The sequence below is a fragment of the Phodopus roborovskii genome, unplaced genomic scaffold (assembly GCF_943737965.1).
Source record: "Phodopus roborovskii unplaced genomic scaffold, PHOROB, whole genome shotgun sequence".
Classification (NCBI taxonomy): Eukaryota; Metazoa; Chordata; class Mammalia; order Rodentia; family Cricetidae; genus Phodopus; species Phodopus roborovskii.
The window spans coordinates 22,806,538-22,825,518 of record NW_026125281.1 but is presented as its reverse complement, the minus strand read 5'-3'; the positions used below and the strand labels follow the sequence as shown (position 1 = coordinate 22,825,518).

The 18,981-nt window shown below is 41.9% G+C and overlaps 1 protein-coding gene across 1 annotated transcript in view; it reads left to right on the top strand.

The window, feature by feature from the left end:
- Cdh17 (cadherin 17) overlaps positions 1 to 10,627 on the top strand; it is a 55,773-nt gene extending 45,146 nt beyond the window's left edge. The window contains exons 16-18 of the mRNA XM_051199286.1: positions 7,320 to 7,436; positions 7,568 to 7,681; positions 10,478 to 10,627. Coding sequence (XP_051055243.1) covers positions 7,320 to 7,436; positions 7,568 to 7,681; positions 10,478 to 10,578 — 332 coding nt within the window. The 3' untranslated portion in view covers positions 10,579 to 10,627. The remainder of the gene's footprint in view (positions 1 to 7,319; positions 7,437 to 7,567; positions 7,682 to 10,477) is intronic.
- The last annotated feature ends 8,354 nt before the right edge of the window (positions 10,628 to 18,981 follow it).

Here is an 18,981-nt window from a genome sequence, read left to right as displayed (position 1 = left end):
CAAATTACATTTGATCAATATGTACAACTTTACAAGAATATATATATATATATATATATATATATATATATATATGTATACATATATACATATACACACATATATAATTATATGTGTAAGATCAGCACAATCAAGTGAATATTTTGCCACTCTCAACTTTTTATCTTACCTTATTTTGTTTATTACCCCTGCTCACCCCACTAAGCCCACTCCATTTTCTCAGCCAGCAACCAGTCTTTCTGTTGCTACAAGTCTGTGTTTATTTTTGTAACTTCACATTTTCTTCCACTCAGTATGATTATTCAGGGATGCATTCTTGTTTTGGGTTCTAGAATTCCATTTCAATATTGTGCAGTGTAATAAGACAATTGAGTGCCCATTCTCTCGAAGACTGGTAGCTTTTGGGTGCGTGTGAGGCCAAGTGTTCAGTAGGAGCATACTCTTCCATGTTTCTTAGTTGAACACCAGTGAGTTGAATGACCATATCACATGGTAGATTAAGCTTTGCTACTTGAGAAAAGGTCGAACTATTTCCCAATTTGTCGGTAGCATTCTACATCCTCACCCTTGTATGAGCTCAGCTGCTCAGACCTACCAACACACATCTGTCCTGTCTTTTTTCATTACAATGCTTTTAAAAATCAGTTTTTGATACCAGTAGCTGCTAATCTAAAAGAGTAAGTTAGGAGGCACCCCACCTATTCAATCTGGAAACCTGTGTATGTGAAACTGGCATCATTTCTTCCTTAAGATTTGGGGGAATTTATTTGCCAATGAATACATTTGGCAATAGAAAGCTGTTTTTGGTGGAAAATTTAACTGTATACTTCATTTCTTTGTTAAATAAGTCTTTTCAAGTTCATATTTCTTCTTGGTTGAGGTTAGTCTGTAGTTTCAAATATTTGCCTAGTTTATTTTGTTTGTCTAATTTATTAACATTCTGTCCCCAGTGTCTAAAGATATATAGCTATACCAGTTCATTCTGAGATTGGCAAGTTTTTTCATGTTTTCTCTAATTAAGTGGGGGACAAGTTTATTTATTTTGTTCATAGCTTCACAGAACTAGCTTTTGGATATGAGTTTGCTCTGTGTTTTTGTATGTCCTTGCCTGGGTCTTACTTTCCTTATTCCTCTGCTGTGCTTTCCTTGTTCTTATTTTATACTTACTAGGCGGAGTCTATGGCAGCTAATTTGGGATATTCTTTGTTTGTTAAGATAGGTGTGTAGTGCCACAAACTACCTCAGGGTCGCTCTACCTGCATTTCACAGCTTCAGTAGTTTACAAAACTACACAATTACCTTTTGTGCGCTATGGGTTGCTTAGAAATGTCTAAAAATATTTTGCAAATATACGTCGATTTTTTTTTCCTGTTTTCTTTGTGTGCTTTATACTCTGGGTAGTTTCTACTTCAATGCCTTTGGGCTACTGATTTTTTCTGTCATATTCTATTTTCCACTTATTTCACCAAGTATATTTTTTCACATCAAAACATTTTAGCTGTCAGAACTTCAGTGTCTGGCTTCTTGAACAGATGACTATTTTCTTGTCCTTATCCGCTCTCACATATGTACTTGGTTAGTTTTTCTTATTATTCTATTTTCTAGCATGTTGACAAATATTGAGTCTTACTCTGAACTGCGAAGTCTGGTTAGCAATTTGAAAATTCAGTGCTGGCCCTGCCTGAGCTGAACTGAGCCCCGAGGAGCTCAAGTAGATATCCTCATGAGCTACAATGTTTTTGACTTTGGTTTGGGAGCAGGGACCCACCCTGAATGCAAATGACTGTTCCATTGTTCTTTTTCCCCTTTCATTAATTCTGTGTAATTGAAGCGGCAATATAAAGTCAAGCTCAGTTCCTCTTCCCTGCAGAGAAACTAAAGAGCTAACAGCAAGCTGGAGGCAGTTGTAGGACTAATGCCATTTATCTTCTTTCGCATCCAGTGTCTTCCTATATTTATCTGCTATTTTCATCTACTAGCTAAAGCTTGTAAACAAAAAGTCAACGCTTAATGAAGCTTTAACGCTGACATCCACTGTCACAACAATGAAAAATTTGAGTTACTAGATAAATAAGTACCCAGCCACAGCTGAGACAAGCGACACTGTCCTTTTGCTTCAACTTAAGGAGTGTTCTTTCTATAGTCTACTTTGGGGCTTAGGTTTGCCCGTTTGTGCTTTCCATTGAAGATTTTTTTCTCTTCAGTAGACAGCACTTTCTCCTCCTTTGGAGCCATTCTAGTGTTCCTAAATGGAAAGAAGTTGTGATGTGTCTGGATGCATTTTATGCGGACATAAGTTATAGTTCAACTGGCCAGGAATTCAAAGTCAATGTCTTAATACATGTGAACAAGGTAGCTTTTAACAGAATCATGCAAGAAACAAGTTTACTCATTTATCACTTGATTAAAACATTGTGATTAAAGGTCACAGAAACTTAAACCCTGCATTTCTCTAAGGAACAATAGTTCAGTATTTATTAATTTAGCATTTGGGACAGATTTATAGAATGGCTGTTCTACCAAGAAACTGTGAGTTCAAAACTGAAAGGATAGTTTTATTTTTTGAAATGAGTTCTTTGAGAATTTTGTACAATGTATTTTGATTGTATAATTAAGTGCTAAGTCCATTTAAATCGCTCCCCTAGAACTCATGACATGTCTAGCCACAGGTTCTTGGACCCAGGATCCAATAGCAGTGCTAGGTATGGGTTTCATCTTATGAAATGGCCTTAAATACGATCAGAACATGGTTGAATACTCCCCTGGCAACCATGCCATTATTGTATCAGTGAGCATGTCTTGCCAGGTTGGTTGTTATTGTAGCACATAGGGTTCACAAATGGGTAATACTTATCAGTATTATTTTTCTCCTCTGGAATTGTGCATAGTGCCTTCTATTTATTAAAGCTATCCAGTAGGTATTAAAATTCCAGATGAATACTAGATCGATTTCTTCATGTTCTATGATTTAAGTATGTGCTTTATCCAACAATAGGATCCCACTACTAAGTTCTGGGTAATAACCAAGTGTATTGGCAATAGCCTGTAATGTTTGGTAATCTATAAGACATTACTGTTCAGCAACTTCAACAGTGATAACACATCCCTGGTACTTGGAATTTTATTTGTTAGCCTGTAATGTTTAGCATGTTATGTGTTATAACCATTTAAAATCTCTTATGTATTTATGTATACATAAGACATTTTTATAAGAGTAGGTTTCTATATGACTTACAAAATAACTCAACCAACAAGTTATTCCAAAATTCACAAATACCAACACAGAAGCAAAATTAGCATGGAAAAATAATCTATTTCCAAAAATACAAGTTTCATAGTAATGGCTCCTAATGAAAATGATGTAGAAGGATATCCAGACAGAGAATTACAAATAAGGACTATAATTATGTTCAAACAACTCAAAGACAAAGAGCTGAATGAAACAAGGAAATCTAAGAATGAATATAGAGTTTGAATCCTGAAGAAAATCCAGCTGAATGAAAATAAAAATCTCAGTGGAAGGCCTCACTAAGAGATGGATCATGCAAAAAAATAGAGTCAGAGATAGAAGAGAAAGTAGAGGAGTTAGAAAGAAAGGTTGATGAGAAATTTTTTTTAATGGATAGAGCATGGGAGAGTTTTGGGATAATATAAAATGAACTAAACTTTGAATTCCGGACATAGAACAAGGAGAATACTACAACAAAGCCATAGAGACCATCTTCAGTAAAACAATAGAAGAAAATTCCCAAGCCTAGAGAAAGAAATGTCCATCCAGGTATAAGAGGACTGCAGAACACCAAACATATTGAACTAAAAAGAATCTTTCCAACACATTATAGTTAAAACATGAAAAACACAGAGTAAATAAAAGGTATGGAGAGTTTCAAGAGAGAAAGGCAAAGTCATTTATAATGGCAGACCCCATACATAGTTGAAGTCCTGAGAGACAGCAACTCTCAACTGGCACTACTGTGCCCAGACACACTGCCCACTGAAATTGAAGGAGAAACAAACTTTCCATGATAAAACAAATGAAAAGAATTTATGACTACCCAGCCAGCTCTACGGAAAATACCAGAAGGAGTACTTCAATTTGAGGAGAAGGATAAACACAACTTTTCACAAGGAATAAATAGATAATACACAGACACATAATCAAAAGAGATCTGAAAAACAAACAAACAAAAAACCCCAGAAGATTAACAAGATGATAGGAATTAACATATAACATTCAACAATAATCATGATTATTAGCCATCTCAATTTTTCAATAAAAATGGAGTTCCATCTTTTTGATGCTTCTAAGAGACAAGCCTCATCATCAATAATAGGTAACGATCTCAGGATAGAATGATGGGAAAAATATTCCAAGTAAATGGAACTAAAAAACAAACAGGTGTAGCAATTCTTTTTTTGTTTGTTTTTGTTTTTTGAGACAGGGTTCATCTGCATAGCTCTGGAGCCTGTCCTGGAACTTACTCTGTAGACCAGTCTGACCTCGAACTCACAGAGATCTGCTTGCCTCTGCCTCCCGAGTGCTGGGGTTGAAGGTGTGTGCCACCATTGCTGGGCAGGTGTAGCTTTCTAATATCTGGCAGAATGACTTCAAACCAATAGTAGTCAGTTGAGGTAGAGAAGTGCAATTCATGCTCATTAAAGGAAAAATCCACCAAGAAGATGTTGCAGTTCTAAATATCTATATACCAAACACAGGGACACCCGATTTCATAAAAGACACACTACTAGATGTTAAAACCACAAATTGATCCCAACACAGTGAAAGGAAAATTCAATGCCAGTCACTTTAACAGACAGGTCATACAGAAAACTGCTAGAGTTAGAAGTCATCAAAATACAGTACACCCAACAGAGAATGTTCTTACTAAATTAAAGGATGCACATTCTTCTCTGCAGCCCACAGAACTTTCTACAAAATTGGTCACATATTGGGGCATAAACAAGTCTTAACACAGGAATAATTCAAATCACACCCTGCATTCTATCTGACTACAAAAGATAAAGCTGATTATAGAGAAAGTACATTAAATTCATAGAAACTAAACACACTACAGAATGGTAATGAGTGAAGAAAGAAATCAAGAAAAAAATAAACCCCAGAAACTTCTATAATGAAAAATGAAAAAGAAAACACACCCATACCAAAATCTGTGTGGCACAATTTGAAAGGCAGTTCTAGAAGGAAAGTTTACAATAATAAGTGACTTTGCCAAAAAATTTTTAAAAATGAGATTGATATACCTTGGAAAAGAACAACCATCACTCCCCAAAAGTAGATAAGAAGACTGGATAAAGAGATGACAGCAATAACCAACACCCCTCCTCCCAAAATAAGGAAGATGGAAAAGAGAGATGACTCAGCAGGAATCAACACTCCCCAAAATAGATAAGACAATGAGATAAAGAGATGACTCAGCAATAACCAACACCCCTCCTCCCAAAATAAAGAGGATGGAATAGAGAGATGACTCAGCAATAACCAACACCCCTCCTCCCAAAATAAAGAGGATGGAATAGAGAGATGACTCAGCAATAACCAATACCCCTCCTCCCAAAATAAAGAGGATGGAATAGAGAGATGACTCAGCAATAACCAACACCCCTCCTCCAAAAATAAGGAAGATGGAATAGAGAGATGACTCAGCAATAACCAACACCCCTCCTCCCATAATAAAGAGGATGGAATAGAGAGATGACTCAGCAATAACCAATACCCCTCCTCCCAAAATAAAGAGGATGGAATAGAGAGATGACTCAGCAATAACCAACACCCCTCCTCCAAAAATAAGGAAGATGGAATAGAGAGATGACTCAGCAATAACCAACACCCCTCCTCCCAAAATAAAGAGGATGGAACAGAGAGATGACTCAGCAATAACCAACACCCCTCCTCCAAAAATAAGGAAGATGGAATAGAGAGATGACTCAGCAATAATCAACACCCCAAAAGTAGATAAGACAATGGGATAGGGATGACCCAGCAGTCCAGAGTGCTGGTTGCTCCTTTGGAGCCCTGAGTTTTGACTCCATCACTGACATGGCAGCTCACAGCATCCTGTCACTCCAGTCTCAGGAGATTTCCTCTTCTGACCTCTGTGTTCACTGAATGAATATGGTGCACAGACATAAATGCAGGCAAAACACCCATACAAAAACAATAAAGAATGAAAAAAGATGGGCAATGAGAATCAAAATCAGGGCTGAAATCCATGAAAGAAATAAGACTGACCTTTTACCAAAATACCCAAAATCATAGAATTCGACATGGAAAGGAAACATTACAATAGACACTAAAGAACTTCAGAGAATCTCAAGGACATACTTAGAAGAAAATCCCTTCTACCAAACTGGAATCTAAAAGGAACTGATGAATTTATGGCTGGCTGGCCTACCAAAGCAAATCAAGGTAAAATGAATAAGTTGACCCCGACATCAAATGAGACAGAAGCACTAAATAAAAATTTCTCAACAACAACAAAAAGTGCCCAGGGCCAGATGGATGGAGTCAGCACAGAATTCTATAAGACCTTTGTAGAACTAACAGCAATTAGATTAGTCCATAAAATTTTTTAAAAATGGAAAATTATATTTTCTATGAAGCCAATTTTATCCCTATGAAAAAGCCATTCAAAGACCCTCTCTCTCCATACATACATACATACATACATACATACATACATACATGTATACATACATACACACACACTTGGAAACCAAACTCAAGAACATGGAGAGCACATTGGTCAAGTCTGCTTCATTGCAGAGATTTAGGGATGGTTTCACATATGTAAATCAATAAGCATCATATAAATAGACTCAAGGACAGAAACCAATAATCATCTCATTAGATATAGAAAAGGCCATTGACAAAAATCTAGCATTTCTTTATGATAAAAGGTGTGGAGAATTTACACAGTATAACATACAGGGAATTCACTATAACAAAGGCAATATACAGCAAGCCCACAGCCAACATCATGTTAAATGGAGAAAATCTTGAAGCATTTCCACTAAAATCAGGAACAAGACAGGGATGTCTCATGCTCTTCCAACTCCTATTCAATCATAGTTCTTGTAAAGTTCTTGTGAAGAGATACAGTGATAATAATGGGCAAGGGAGAAGTTAGGGATGTTTTGGTTTATTGTTAAGGTAAGTGACATGGAAAAGTATGTTTAGTTATGCAAAGTATCATCTATGTCAGACTACTTCCCAGTCTATCTGATTACATGCGATGCAAAAATGAGCTTCATTTCTGCCGGGCAAGGGTTCTGAGTTCTTTTTCTCTCTGTCCTGACAGGCACACATGCTAGACTCTCCACCAAGCACACACGCTTTGAGGAACGAGTTTACGAAATCCCAATCCTCCTCAGTGATGCGGGGCAGCCACCCATGGAAGGCACTGTTTTCTTACCAGGTAGGCACTTTGCATAGGCAACATGGAAATTCTGTTACCGGGGGCAGGTTAAGGAGCGCTTGTCTTTAAAATGGGATTCAGCAACTAGTCACTTGAAAACTTGCCCTACCAAATACTGTTCTGCTTTTTAGTTACTTTCTGCCAGTGTGTGGAAGGAAGCTGTTTCCGGCCAGCAGGCAGCCATGATGGGATACCCACGGTAGGCATGGCAGTGGGTATACTTCTGACCACCTTTCTGGTCATTGGTGAGTATGACTTCTTGGAGCCAAGGATTCTTGTCCCTGGCTTGAATGTGAGCTCATCATATCATCTTACTTAGTGGTTTCCTAGCTTGGGTAACTAACTGAGGATATGTCCCCAGTCAGTCACGTCCAAGTGTCCTGGTTGGGAGATACTATGTTGGAAGCAGCCCTCCTCCACCTGCCCTTTCTGTCCTTAGATTTTCATGCTGACATTTATACCATAGGACTCTTTGTATTAATCAGTATTTTTTTTATGTATTTAAGTAGCAAATACATGAGATAACCAACTTTTAAAAAAATGTTCCCTTTTGGCTCATGGTTTCAGAGGTTTGAATTCATAACTGACTGGCCTGATAGTTCAGGGTCCATGCCAAGGCAGCTCTTTATTGAGCAAAGCTTCCACCTCCCAGTGGGAATAGATGAGAGAAGGGGCTAGGGTCTTACCGTGCCTTTGGGGGTATGTCTTCAAGAGGACTAGGGGGAAGTCTCCTGATCTTTAAAGTTCTTACCATCTGCTGGTGATGCTGAATTGGGGACCTTTGGAGTGCAGTCAAGACGGAAGCCGTATGAAGCTCTACACACAGATTGGTGTATTTTGAGCCTACTTACCATGCTTTTCTGAAGGAGAAAAACTTGCAGTCTATGCTCTGGTGTGTCAGGCATTGGGCTTATTGGGTTGGTATTGTGATGGCAAGGCCCACATGATCCTTTACTCGAGAGGTCACGGGCTCTACTGCCCATGTTGGAATAGGTAAGAGGGGAATAGGTAGGAACAGGTTGGAATAGGAATAGATGCTGTGACATCTGAAATATTGCAGAGTTTGCTTTGAGTTTTTTTTTTATACAGCTCTGGACGCTGGCTCTTCATAATCCAGAGTAACTCCATTGCATCATAGCCTTGACTCCCTCCCTAGCTGGAAAGCAGCTCTCTCTTGTAGCGCCTTATCTCTCACAATAGTCATGCTCTCTCCATAGCTGTCCTCACAGTGGTTAACTAGAGGAATATTTTAATATTCATGTGCACACGACTGAATGGCTTACCACAGTCTCACATTGTTTCCCGGAATAATCCCCATCTCCTCCTTTCTTTGAAGTCTTAACTACTCCCTTTATGCCTAGACATTTGTTCTCGTGTCCCAAGCGGTCACACTGGACTTTAACACAGTCCTGTCTTTTCCTCATCCTCTTCAGTGCAAACTCTCACATGGGTAACGTGGAAGGGCCTGGGCAGCCTGGCTGCTACTCACTTTACCATGCATGGTGACCAGGTGGCCTCCTTGAAAGCCACCATCTGCCGTTCACACATCATACCAATAGGGATGAAGTTCCTTCCTTTTGAGAAAGGGACTCTCTTTGCAGCTAATTCTGGCCTTGAACTCGGACAATCTCTCTGCCTCAGCCTCACAGCTAGGTATGTGAGATATTATTTACTAAACTCCTTCTGCTTTTATTCTTTGCATTGTTTTTCTTACCTACCTTGGAAGGATTGAGTTTATGCACCAAATTTCAGTTTTCTCACATAGTCTTATTTCTGTGACCCTAAGTTAAAGTTTTGAGAACATGTAGAAATAGAATTAACAGGGCCTTTCTCATTTCATACCTTTATTCTTCTCAAATGGGGGCGTGTGAGTTATTACAAGATGGTTAACATCTAGTCTTCTCCACCATGGTGCCTCCTGTAATTACTGATGAGCAGTTTCTTTAAGGTAACTCTCCTTGTCCTAGCGGGCTCTGATAATTCAGATGTGTGTCAAAAGCCACAGTGTGATCTTGTAACAGTTCAGAGAGGTGGGAGAAATCAGAAAGGGTAGGCAGTCTACTCAAGGTCCCCCGGGATGACTAGCCCTGTTAGGAAGGTACCCATGGTGTGTACTGCCAAGTGTCTACCACTAGGTTGCATGCCAAGCTCTTAACAGTGAAATGAAAACTGTTTTTGAATCCCAAAATGATGCATGTTTGATGGGTACAATGGAAGCAGGCTCCAGTGGGTGGATATGTCTGACAGCTCCCTGCTTCTGATTTAACTCCTTTCTCCTAACTCTTTTTGGTACATGCAAAGTTCAAACATTCTTCTGCATGATTTTCTCCCAGAGGAGTTAGGACATCGGCTCCTCTATTCCCCAGTAGAGATCCTGCCAGAGTCCAGATGAGTTATACCTTGGGGGCTTCCTACACACTGATAGCAAAGTAATTTGGCTACTCACACAAGAGAGCCAAAGCCCAGAGTTCTGTACTCATTTGTTAGGGTTAGGGTTAGGGTTAGGGTTAGGGTTAGGGTTAGGGTTAGGGTTAGGGTTAGGGTTAGGGTTAGGGTTAGGGTTAGGGTTAGGGTTAGGGTTAGGGTTAGGGTTAGGGTTAGGGTTAGTGTTTCAGGGTTAGGGTTAGGGTTAGGGTTAGGGTTAGGGTTAGGGTTAGGGTTAGTGTTTAGGGTTAGGGTTAGGGTTAGGGTTAGGGTTAGGGTTAGGGTTAGGGTTAGGGTTAGTGTTAGGGTTAGGGTTAGGGTTAGGGTTAGGGTTAGGGTTAGGGTCAGGGTCAGGGTCAGGGTCAGGGTCAGGGTCAGGGTCAGGGTCAGGGTCAGGGTCAGGGTCAGGGTCAGGGTCAGGGTCAGGGTCAGGGTCAGGGTCAGGGTCAGGGTCAGGGTCAGGGTCAGGGTTAGGGTTAGGGTTAGGGTTAGACACCATCAAACCCCACTAGTGGACATTCGTTCACAAGTCATTCTCTACTCCTGCCCCTAAGACACTGTGGCAGTGTTAGTACATCTAAACTGTACTTGTTTGACCCTGAGTTTTCTCTTTGCAGGTATAATTTTAGCAGTTGTATTCATCCGAATAAAGAAAGATGAAGGAAAAAATAATGTTGAAAATCCCCAGTCCCCTGAAACTAGACCTCTGAGAAGCTGAATTTGAAAAGAAACGGTCAAGTTTATGCATCAAGTGCTTCATCAGTACCTTGGCTGTCTAATTTTATCCAAAATGTGAACTGTAATTGGTGGAGTGTATGCATCACGCACTATATCAAGGCCCCGGCTGTTCAATCTCACAATTTTATCCAAAATGTGAACTCTAATTTCTTTGATAGCATGCCACTCTTGTCTTGTAATATTTTATACTACTGCGATATTTTATGTGCTGTAGACTTTAGACTCAGTTTCCATCTTCCCATGGCATTTCCTCTTCCACAAAAGCCCCTTAGCTACATAATCTAAACTTTCTGCTCTGGGACAGATGAACTGATTATGCTTCCTGTACGCTGTTGCTTTAGAGACCACCAGTTACCCATCACCAGACTTCCCAGATTCCATGTCTTCTTTTTCGATTCCACCGTGTCCCTTCATCTTTTGGTGTTACACTGAATGTAGAATATGTCACACAAGAGAACAAAGTGACGTCCCAGGAAAAAGAAAAGTGGGCAGATTTGTTCCTTAGCATGAAAGGCTTTTCTGTGTTATTAACCATCCTTAATGGAGGTTTTCCAACTTGGCAATGGCACAGACCCTGGGGATGTATCAAACACAGTTGCTCTGTTTCCAGAGAGATTGACTCCATAAACTTGGGCACAGGAACTGACGAGCTGTCTAGGTTTACTCACTATTACATGCTTACATACATGCTGCATTTGTTTTATTTGTATATTTGAAGTTTTGTTATATATTTATCATGTGGAGGAAACAAGAATGCATGGAAGTGGTGAGGAATGTCAGAAATAAATGTTGGTTTCATTTGTTTTTATTTCCCTGATGTGCCTGTTTCATTTAGTGTGTGTGTGTGTGTGTGTGTGTGTGTGTGTGTGTATGCATGTGTGCATGTGCTTGTCTGTGTGTGCATGCGTGGTGGATGGGTGCGTGTGTGTGTGCGTGCGTGCGTGCGTGCGTGCGTGTGTGTGTGTGTGTGTGTGTGTGTGTGTGTAGGCAGGCAGATAGGTCCAGAAAGCAATGGTTGTTGCTTTTCAAAAGTTCTGCCATATGGAGTAACTTTAAGAGGAAGGGTATACAAACTTACATCACTGTGCATGTCTGAGCTTCCCACAGACGAACTTGGGACTCGGGGAAGGCACAGGCACTGCAGCTGAGAAGTCATCCCTCCCGCTAAGAGATCCTTCATCCAAAAGCGTCTGCGATCACGCTGCTGTCCCCAAACCCGTGGACCCCATGCTGCAGAAGACGAACTGGCCTCGCCCGTTCCCGCTATTCCCTGGTAGGTCAGAGTCAAGCGACCCAGAGGCCAAGTCTCTCTCCCTCAGAAGAGACTCTCAAACATGATACTTTCACATGTTCTTGGAGAAGTGGCCATTTAATACAATGTTTTAAAATGATAGTTTTGTAATACGATTACTTCCTATTATTGATTTACCCATGTTTGGATTTTCTCACCCAGCCTGGCATAGCTCCATTTAACATTTCTGAATGACTGTGTCAGTCATTTGTAGGCTACCTGGGCTTGTAAGGCCAGGAGGACAGCTTTCTGAAGTGATTTTGGGGAGTAAGGACTAAGTCACGAGGGCTAAAAGTTCAGGTTTCCATGTGTTACCTGTCCTGAAAGTCACTGGTTTCTTTGGAGAGAAACGAAAGGCCCCCTTTCCTGAGGGTTCCTCACTCTGAGAGTGCCAGCTGAGGGGATGGAGGGGCAGGAAAGTCACAGGAAGGTAGGCTCCTGGAGCCAGCACTCATCTGACTGATGCAGGGGAACATTTCCACGTTTGTCATCGCAACAGCTGGGCTCACGTGGGTGGCTAGCATCCGAGGCTCCATTTGGAAAAGAAGGGGCTGTATATGGGTGGGACCAACAATAGCACATGTGTTTACCCTGCATTGGTAGTTACTCTTAAATTAAGTCCAAGGCTGAGAGGAAACATTGGTATTTTTGGTAGCACAAAACAACACTGCCTCTCTGGCACTTGGCCAAGAGTGGGTCCCAGGGGCAGAATTTCCTGGGGCTTCTGCTCATCACAGCCAAGGGTGCTCATTGTCTTGGTTTATGGGGGACACTGGGAATCAGGGAAGATTGTTTGAGTAGCTAGGTCAGGATGGGAAAGCCCTGGCTAATGTTCTCCCTCCTGTGAGGTCTCCGATGGCTTCATGTAGCATACAGGAAGGGAGGAGGGACTTGCCTGTAAACAAATGCACCTAGTTCTAGTGTAGTTTTTCTTTACCATTGGCTCCCAAAACTTTCACAGTATTTAAGTTCTTCATGGCTGTCTATCCCTCTCCTCAGGCTAGCTTCTTTGACAGGGCCAGCCACAACCATGCAAGAAACTTTGAAATTGTTATTTGGGCTCCAGAAGACACCAGTATGTTCTAAGAGGTTCTCTAATAGGCCAGTCTGGACCTTCAAGCAGCAGAGGCTCTAAAGAACAAGAACCTATAGAGAAAGGGCCAGTGAAGATGCATAGGTCTTTAGGAGTAGGCGGGAAGAAGGGTCATCAGAAGTCTCAGGCCATCGCATAGCTCTAAGACTGAACAAGGCAGATGTAGAGTCCGGCTATTAAATGGTCTATTGTGGGACCACTGCTGGGAAGGAATCACTCAGCTCCAGGATGACCACGTTTTGCTGGGAGTATAAAGCACTGGTCCCAAAGTTATAGCAGCAGGAGACCACTAACCTGCCAGCAAGGTCTGTCTGTCTGTCTGTCTGCCCTCCTCCATCCCTTGCTGTTATTTTCCTTGTTTATTTGTGTGTGTGTGTGTGTGTGTGTGTGTGGTGTGTGTGTTGTGCATCTGTCTACTGTAAAGGCCAGAGGTTGACATCAAATGTCCTTCTCAATCACTCTTCATCTTATTTGATACTGGGTCTCTGACTAGCTTGAAGTCATGAATTGAACACTAATACTCAGAGAAACCCCCAAGAACGTATCCTTCTTAGAGCTATTTTGTAGGTAAGGAATTCGTGACTGAAGGAAGGGTTAAGTGATTTCCCCATAGCACACACGCTTGAGGCCAGAATAAAGATCAGGCAGTTTGGCTCAGGTTTCAGACCTGACCCACACACTGGCGTGCCTTTCAGAAGGGAGTCAATGACAAGTCCCACCCATCCCACCCATCCGTGCCTCCTCCCTGTTGGCCACCCATCTTCATCTCCATCCCCTCTGTCCATGTGCTGCTTCATTGAAGCCACGCCCTTTCTGCTTCTATTCAGCAGTCTCTGCCTGGAATACTCTTGCTCCTTCCAATCCCTCATGTGGTTGTTTATGTTTCCGATCTCAGTGTAAAGTCCTTCCCAGGGACATTCTTCCTGTCTCTTTCCAGGATAGCACACTGTGAATTTCTTTCCTGTGGCATTCCACAGCGTGTAATTACATCTTATATTAGTTTGCATCTTTGGGTCAGGGGTTGCTGACTGTTATCTCTCAGTGGGAAGTATGGTGCCTGCCATATACAAGGAACTCAGTTGTGAATTAACAGCCAGCTTAGTTAATTTGATTGTAGGGCTGGAGAGATGGCTCAGTCTGTAATGTGTTTGCCTTCTAGCATGAGGACCTGGTTTAATCCACTGAACTCATAAAAACATGGGCATGGTTGTGTGATGATAATCCCACCACTGCGGAGGGACAGCAGCTCAGCCTAACTGGTGAAGTCCAGGTTACTGGGAGACCCTGCCTCAAACGCAAGATGGTATTTGAGCAACAACAGGTGACATGTGGCCCCACAATGCATCTGAACACACATGAACGCAAACACAAAGACTCTAATCATGGGCTCAAGATGTACATACGACACAGGGAACAATTCACTGGACACTTAAAGAACTTGTGTGTGCTAAGCTACAAGGATGCCTTACACCTGTAAACACAGTGGGCAAATCCAGAATTAGGGGTGGCCAGAGAGGAATCGCCCCTGGTTGGGGCAGGGAGAACATCCCATGAGGGGATAAGGGCAGTTTTCTGTTCCCTGTGGGTTTGAGGCTCCTTCTTTATTTGGATCCATCCTGACTCCCATGATCACCTGAGACCTCCTTTCCTTGATTGGAACATGAAGCTAAGACCTTAGTGACATATTTGGCTCTTTCCAGTGTAGTTTCGGGGACTCCCTTGAGACGGCACAGAATTGAGCTCGTTTGGGATCCTTGTCATAATAAGGGGAATGTTCTGCAAACACGATTATGAATGTTCTCCTTACTCATGTCACATGACAAAGAAAGTTCCTGTGTCCAGAAAAGACTCCCATGTGGCTGTATTTTGGACTTTATTCAAGTTGTTAGAAATACCGATAGACCTCACCAATTACAGTCTGTTCTGCTAGTCCTTTTTTAAAAATTCCATTTTTAACACAGAAATGTGCTTCTGATGCTTTGGATTTCCCACATCATAGAATTTGAAGGTAAGAAAACATCAAGATTTGTTATCTGTGGTGTCCTGGTTGGTGCTCAGTAGATCGTCATTTTCTTTAGTTGTCTGGAGGGATGCCTCTTCATAGTTTTCTTTAGTTATCTGGAGGGATGCCTCTTCATAGCCCTTCAGGTCTTTATGTAGTGAGATAGTCCTTCTGTGGCACTGACCACACCCATTGGGGGGTGGAGCCATGGGCGGAAGTGACCTGTGGAAGGAGGTCGGAGGGGGCCAGGGAAGGCGCTCTCTTTTCTGGCGTGACTCGGACAGGAGAGGATCGGGTTGAATTTCCTGGTGTTCATCTGTCTAGGTTGTAAGTTATTTCTCCCTGAATAAACATCTATTCGGCCTATTTGTTTATCCTGATCCTTATTTACCGCAATATCTTTATGTCACTATTTATTTGTTCACTTGCTCACCTCCCCTGCCTCACCCCATCAAATGCACATTCTGAGCTGTTGAGGGTAGGAGGTCATGTTTCATTATCTTTGTGAGTTTTCCATGGCAGGGTTTCATTGTATAGACTCGGCTGTCCTGGAACTCGATTCTGTATACCAGGCTGGCCTTGAATTAACACATATCTGCCTGCTTCTGCCTCCTGAGTGCTGGGATTAAAGCTGTGTGCTGCTACCACCCATGGAAGATTCTTTAGTCTGACAGCTGCCTGTTAAACCTTGAATGAAGCTGGAGGATTCCAAGGCCTTAGAGAAGCTCTGTTCTTTGCTTTTTTGACTATGGCAGATTGTTTCTAGTCATTTGAGTTCAAAGTTGTCATCTGTTAACCATTTGCTATATATAGTTTGAATCTGAAGTGTCCCGCAAGGCCATGAGTTGAAAGCTCGCTCGCTCTACAGCCTGTGGTACTATTGGGAGTTGGCAGATTAGGAGGTGGGGCCTGATGGAAAGGATTAGAGTGTGTGTGCCCTTGCAGGAGATAGTTGGACCTTTTCTACTCCTCCCATTTCAACAATTCCTGAGCACCACTGGTGAGCAGTTTGTTCTCTCTTCCACAATGCGCTTCCTGCCACAGACCTCTAAACATCAACGCCAACGGACAAGAGATCAAACCCTCAGACAAGCCAAAATAAACCTGTTTCCCCTTGAAGTTTATTTTCTCAGTTATTTCCTTATACCGATGGAAAACTGGTTGAAACATTGTATCACTCCAAACCAGCCACGCCTGTCCAAGACAACTAGAGAAGAAACTGATTTGTGTTTCCGTTTCAGCATCCATTCCTTATCCCAAATTAGACCTCGTTGGACAAGAGCAAAAAGAATGCTCCCAAAATAACTTTCAGCTGGACTAGAACAGTTCAAAGCTCCTAAAAGAATCTGGCCACGTTTAGATGATTCTTGCTGTTTCAGAGTTTGAAGGGAACATTAACTGCCACATTTCCACCAAGACCAGGTCATCTGACAGAGCTAGGAAGGAAATCATTCAGGTATGAGTTTTCTGGAACTCTGCCCTGAATGATTTTCCTTTTGACAGATGTTCAGACCTTTAAAACAGCTGAATATTAGTAACACTCATAGGGGCTTTCCTGAGTTAAATAATATTTAGAACACAAAGGAAGCACGGCAAAATAAACACTCGGGGTGAGGAAAGGAGAGAGAAAAGAAACCAAGACCGTGAGCAGTCTGTAGTGGCGGGTGATGCCCGCTGTCAGTGGGGCATACCCAGGAAGCTTTCTTAGTGGCCAGGGTGTTTGCCCTGTCATCTAAGGAACCTGTTTGGGTTTCCACAGCTGGACCCTCAAATGACCTTTATTACCTTCTTATCCCTCAGAAGCAATCACAACAACTTTGCTTTTACTGTTCCTTCCCATTCACTTTGCAGCCCTACCTGGTCTTTGTGTGAAATTTTGGATTTACCCAGATTCTGGGTTCAAGAATTCTCCCCCTAAATAATTAGTTCATATTTACTCTGTTGTGTTATCCCATCTTGGGTCACTCTTATTTCTGGTATTTTACCAGAGCCTCATTCTAAGACCGGCAATTAAACATCATTATAAAAGCCCATCTCTGTGAGATCCAGCTGTGAGACGGCAGAGGGAGTTAGTAAAGGCTACTCAACAGCTGGGAACAGTCACTTGAGTGTAACAAAATTCATAAACCATGTTAAGAGTTTTAGTGCCCTGGAAAAAAGCTCCCAAATGTTCCAATCATTAAATTAGTTGCCTTAAATCACTTTCAGATGAACAAATTTGGGACAAACATTACCAACTTTTTAAGCTGAATCATATGTTCCAAGAGTGAAATGGAAAACACAAAAAAGATGAAGAATCCGTTCCTCCCCACCTGCTTCTGAAGATGCTGCCAGATGGGTAGCAGCAGGATGGGTCAGCAGACATCTTTGTCCTGTCTTCCCTTGGGGGCTGCAGTCTGAATATATATAAGCCTCAGAGCGCCGATTCAAAGGAATTTAATCTTTGAGATGGCTGTGTCATCTAAAGTAATTGATTTCTGGGTCTCTAATGCGTATTGGATGATCAGTAAATGTTCACTTAACGGGTAAGTGATCACATGAACTATAACTTCCCTAGAAGAGGATCAGGTGAGGATATACTCTGAAGTTTGTCCTAGTCCCAGACTCTGTGCATGGCTGGGGACAGTGGCTGAGAGTGAGTGCTCACAGACTGAGCACTGATGTCACAGACTCCTTCCTTCAGTGTGAGAAGCCCATCAGTGTTGACACAGAGGAAGGAGCGCACATTGTTGCTCTACCACCATCTACCAACAACAACTGGCAGTCCTGCAGACGAGGGAAGACCAGAAAGCATCACTGCCTAAAGGACCGTTGACATGGGTGTCTCCATAGAGCTAATCTAAACTTCAGTCTCTCCATTCACGACGTTAGGGTTTGCTGGGAAGATTCCGATCTGGAGCTGCCTGTGGTGATCAAACAGTATTCTCAATACTTGTGAGGGAGAGGCAGGAGGTCAGTGTCAAGCCAGCTCCACAGCCATTTCAAGGCTGGCCTGGACTGCATGAAACCTATTCTCAAAAACAAACAGAAAATTCTAATAAATGCCAATCTAGCTTGATTAAATAGACAAAATAGGCAGCGTGTTGTCAAAACTCCAATAGTTCTCAGGTTGTGACCCCCGGCCCATGCCCCATTGGTCTTGCTTTCCTTTATTTACCTCTTGTCTGACCCTGAAAATCTCACACGTGAGTAGGCGTTGCGACCAAGCCCACGCCCATCTACTTCCCGTTCCTGCCCTCAGCACCTTTCCCATGCATTTACCCTGTCCCCTGAGCTGACCCTGCTGTCTGTGCATGGCTGTGGGACTATCTTATGGAACATGCGCAGATAGATATTCAGGGCCCACATCCCTGATGAAGATTTATTCTCCCTCCCCTGGCAGAGCCATCGTTCCCAGTAGCATCTCCATTGGGGGTGGGGCGTCATGAAATTTTGACTCTGTTGTGGTTTTTTGTTTTTTTTTAAACATGGTATTTGCTATAAATTCACTTTCTCTTTCAAAAAGACACCCAGAGAAGAACCCTTTGAGACTTGCTTAGCAGCTATGACAAGGCAGTTACTCTGACGGGGAAATAACAGAAGTCTTTGACATCTGCCTTTTGAGACTTCCTGTTTCCCGGGAGCTGAGGGCGGAATTGAGCATGTTATGAACACTAGGTGAGTACCCGACCACGGAGCCATGTCCCCAGCTTGATTTTTCAAAACAAATATTATAAACTCACCCAGGACTCCCAAGCCCAAAGAGTACCACAGAACACTGTAATGCACTCCTAGAAAGTTTAATGATGAGGCTGAAATTTGAAGGTGGAGGGGATACAGAAGAACAAAGATACAGTCTTGGCATCAGAAACCATGCTGACCAGAAAACAATGGAAATTTCCAAGTGTTGAAATAAAACCTATAATTGAGAATTTTATGTTCAGAAACAAACAAAAAAACAAAACTCACCAATCAACTTTCAAAAACAAGAATAGAGTAAAGCTGTTTCAGAGAAACA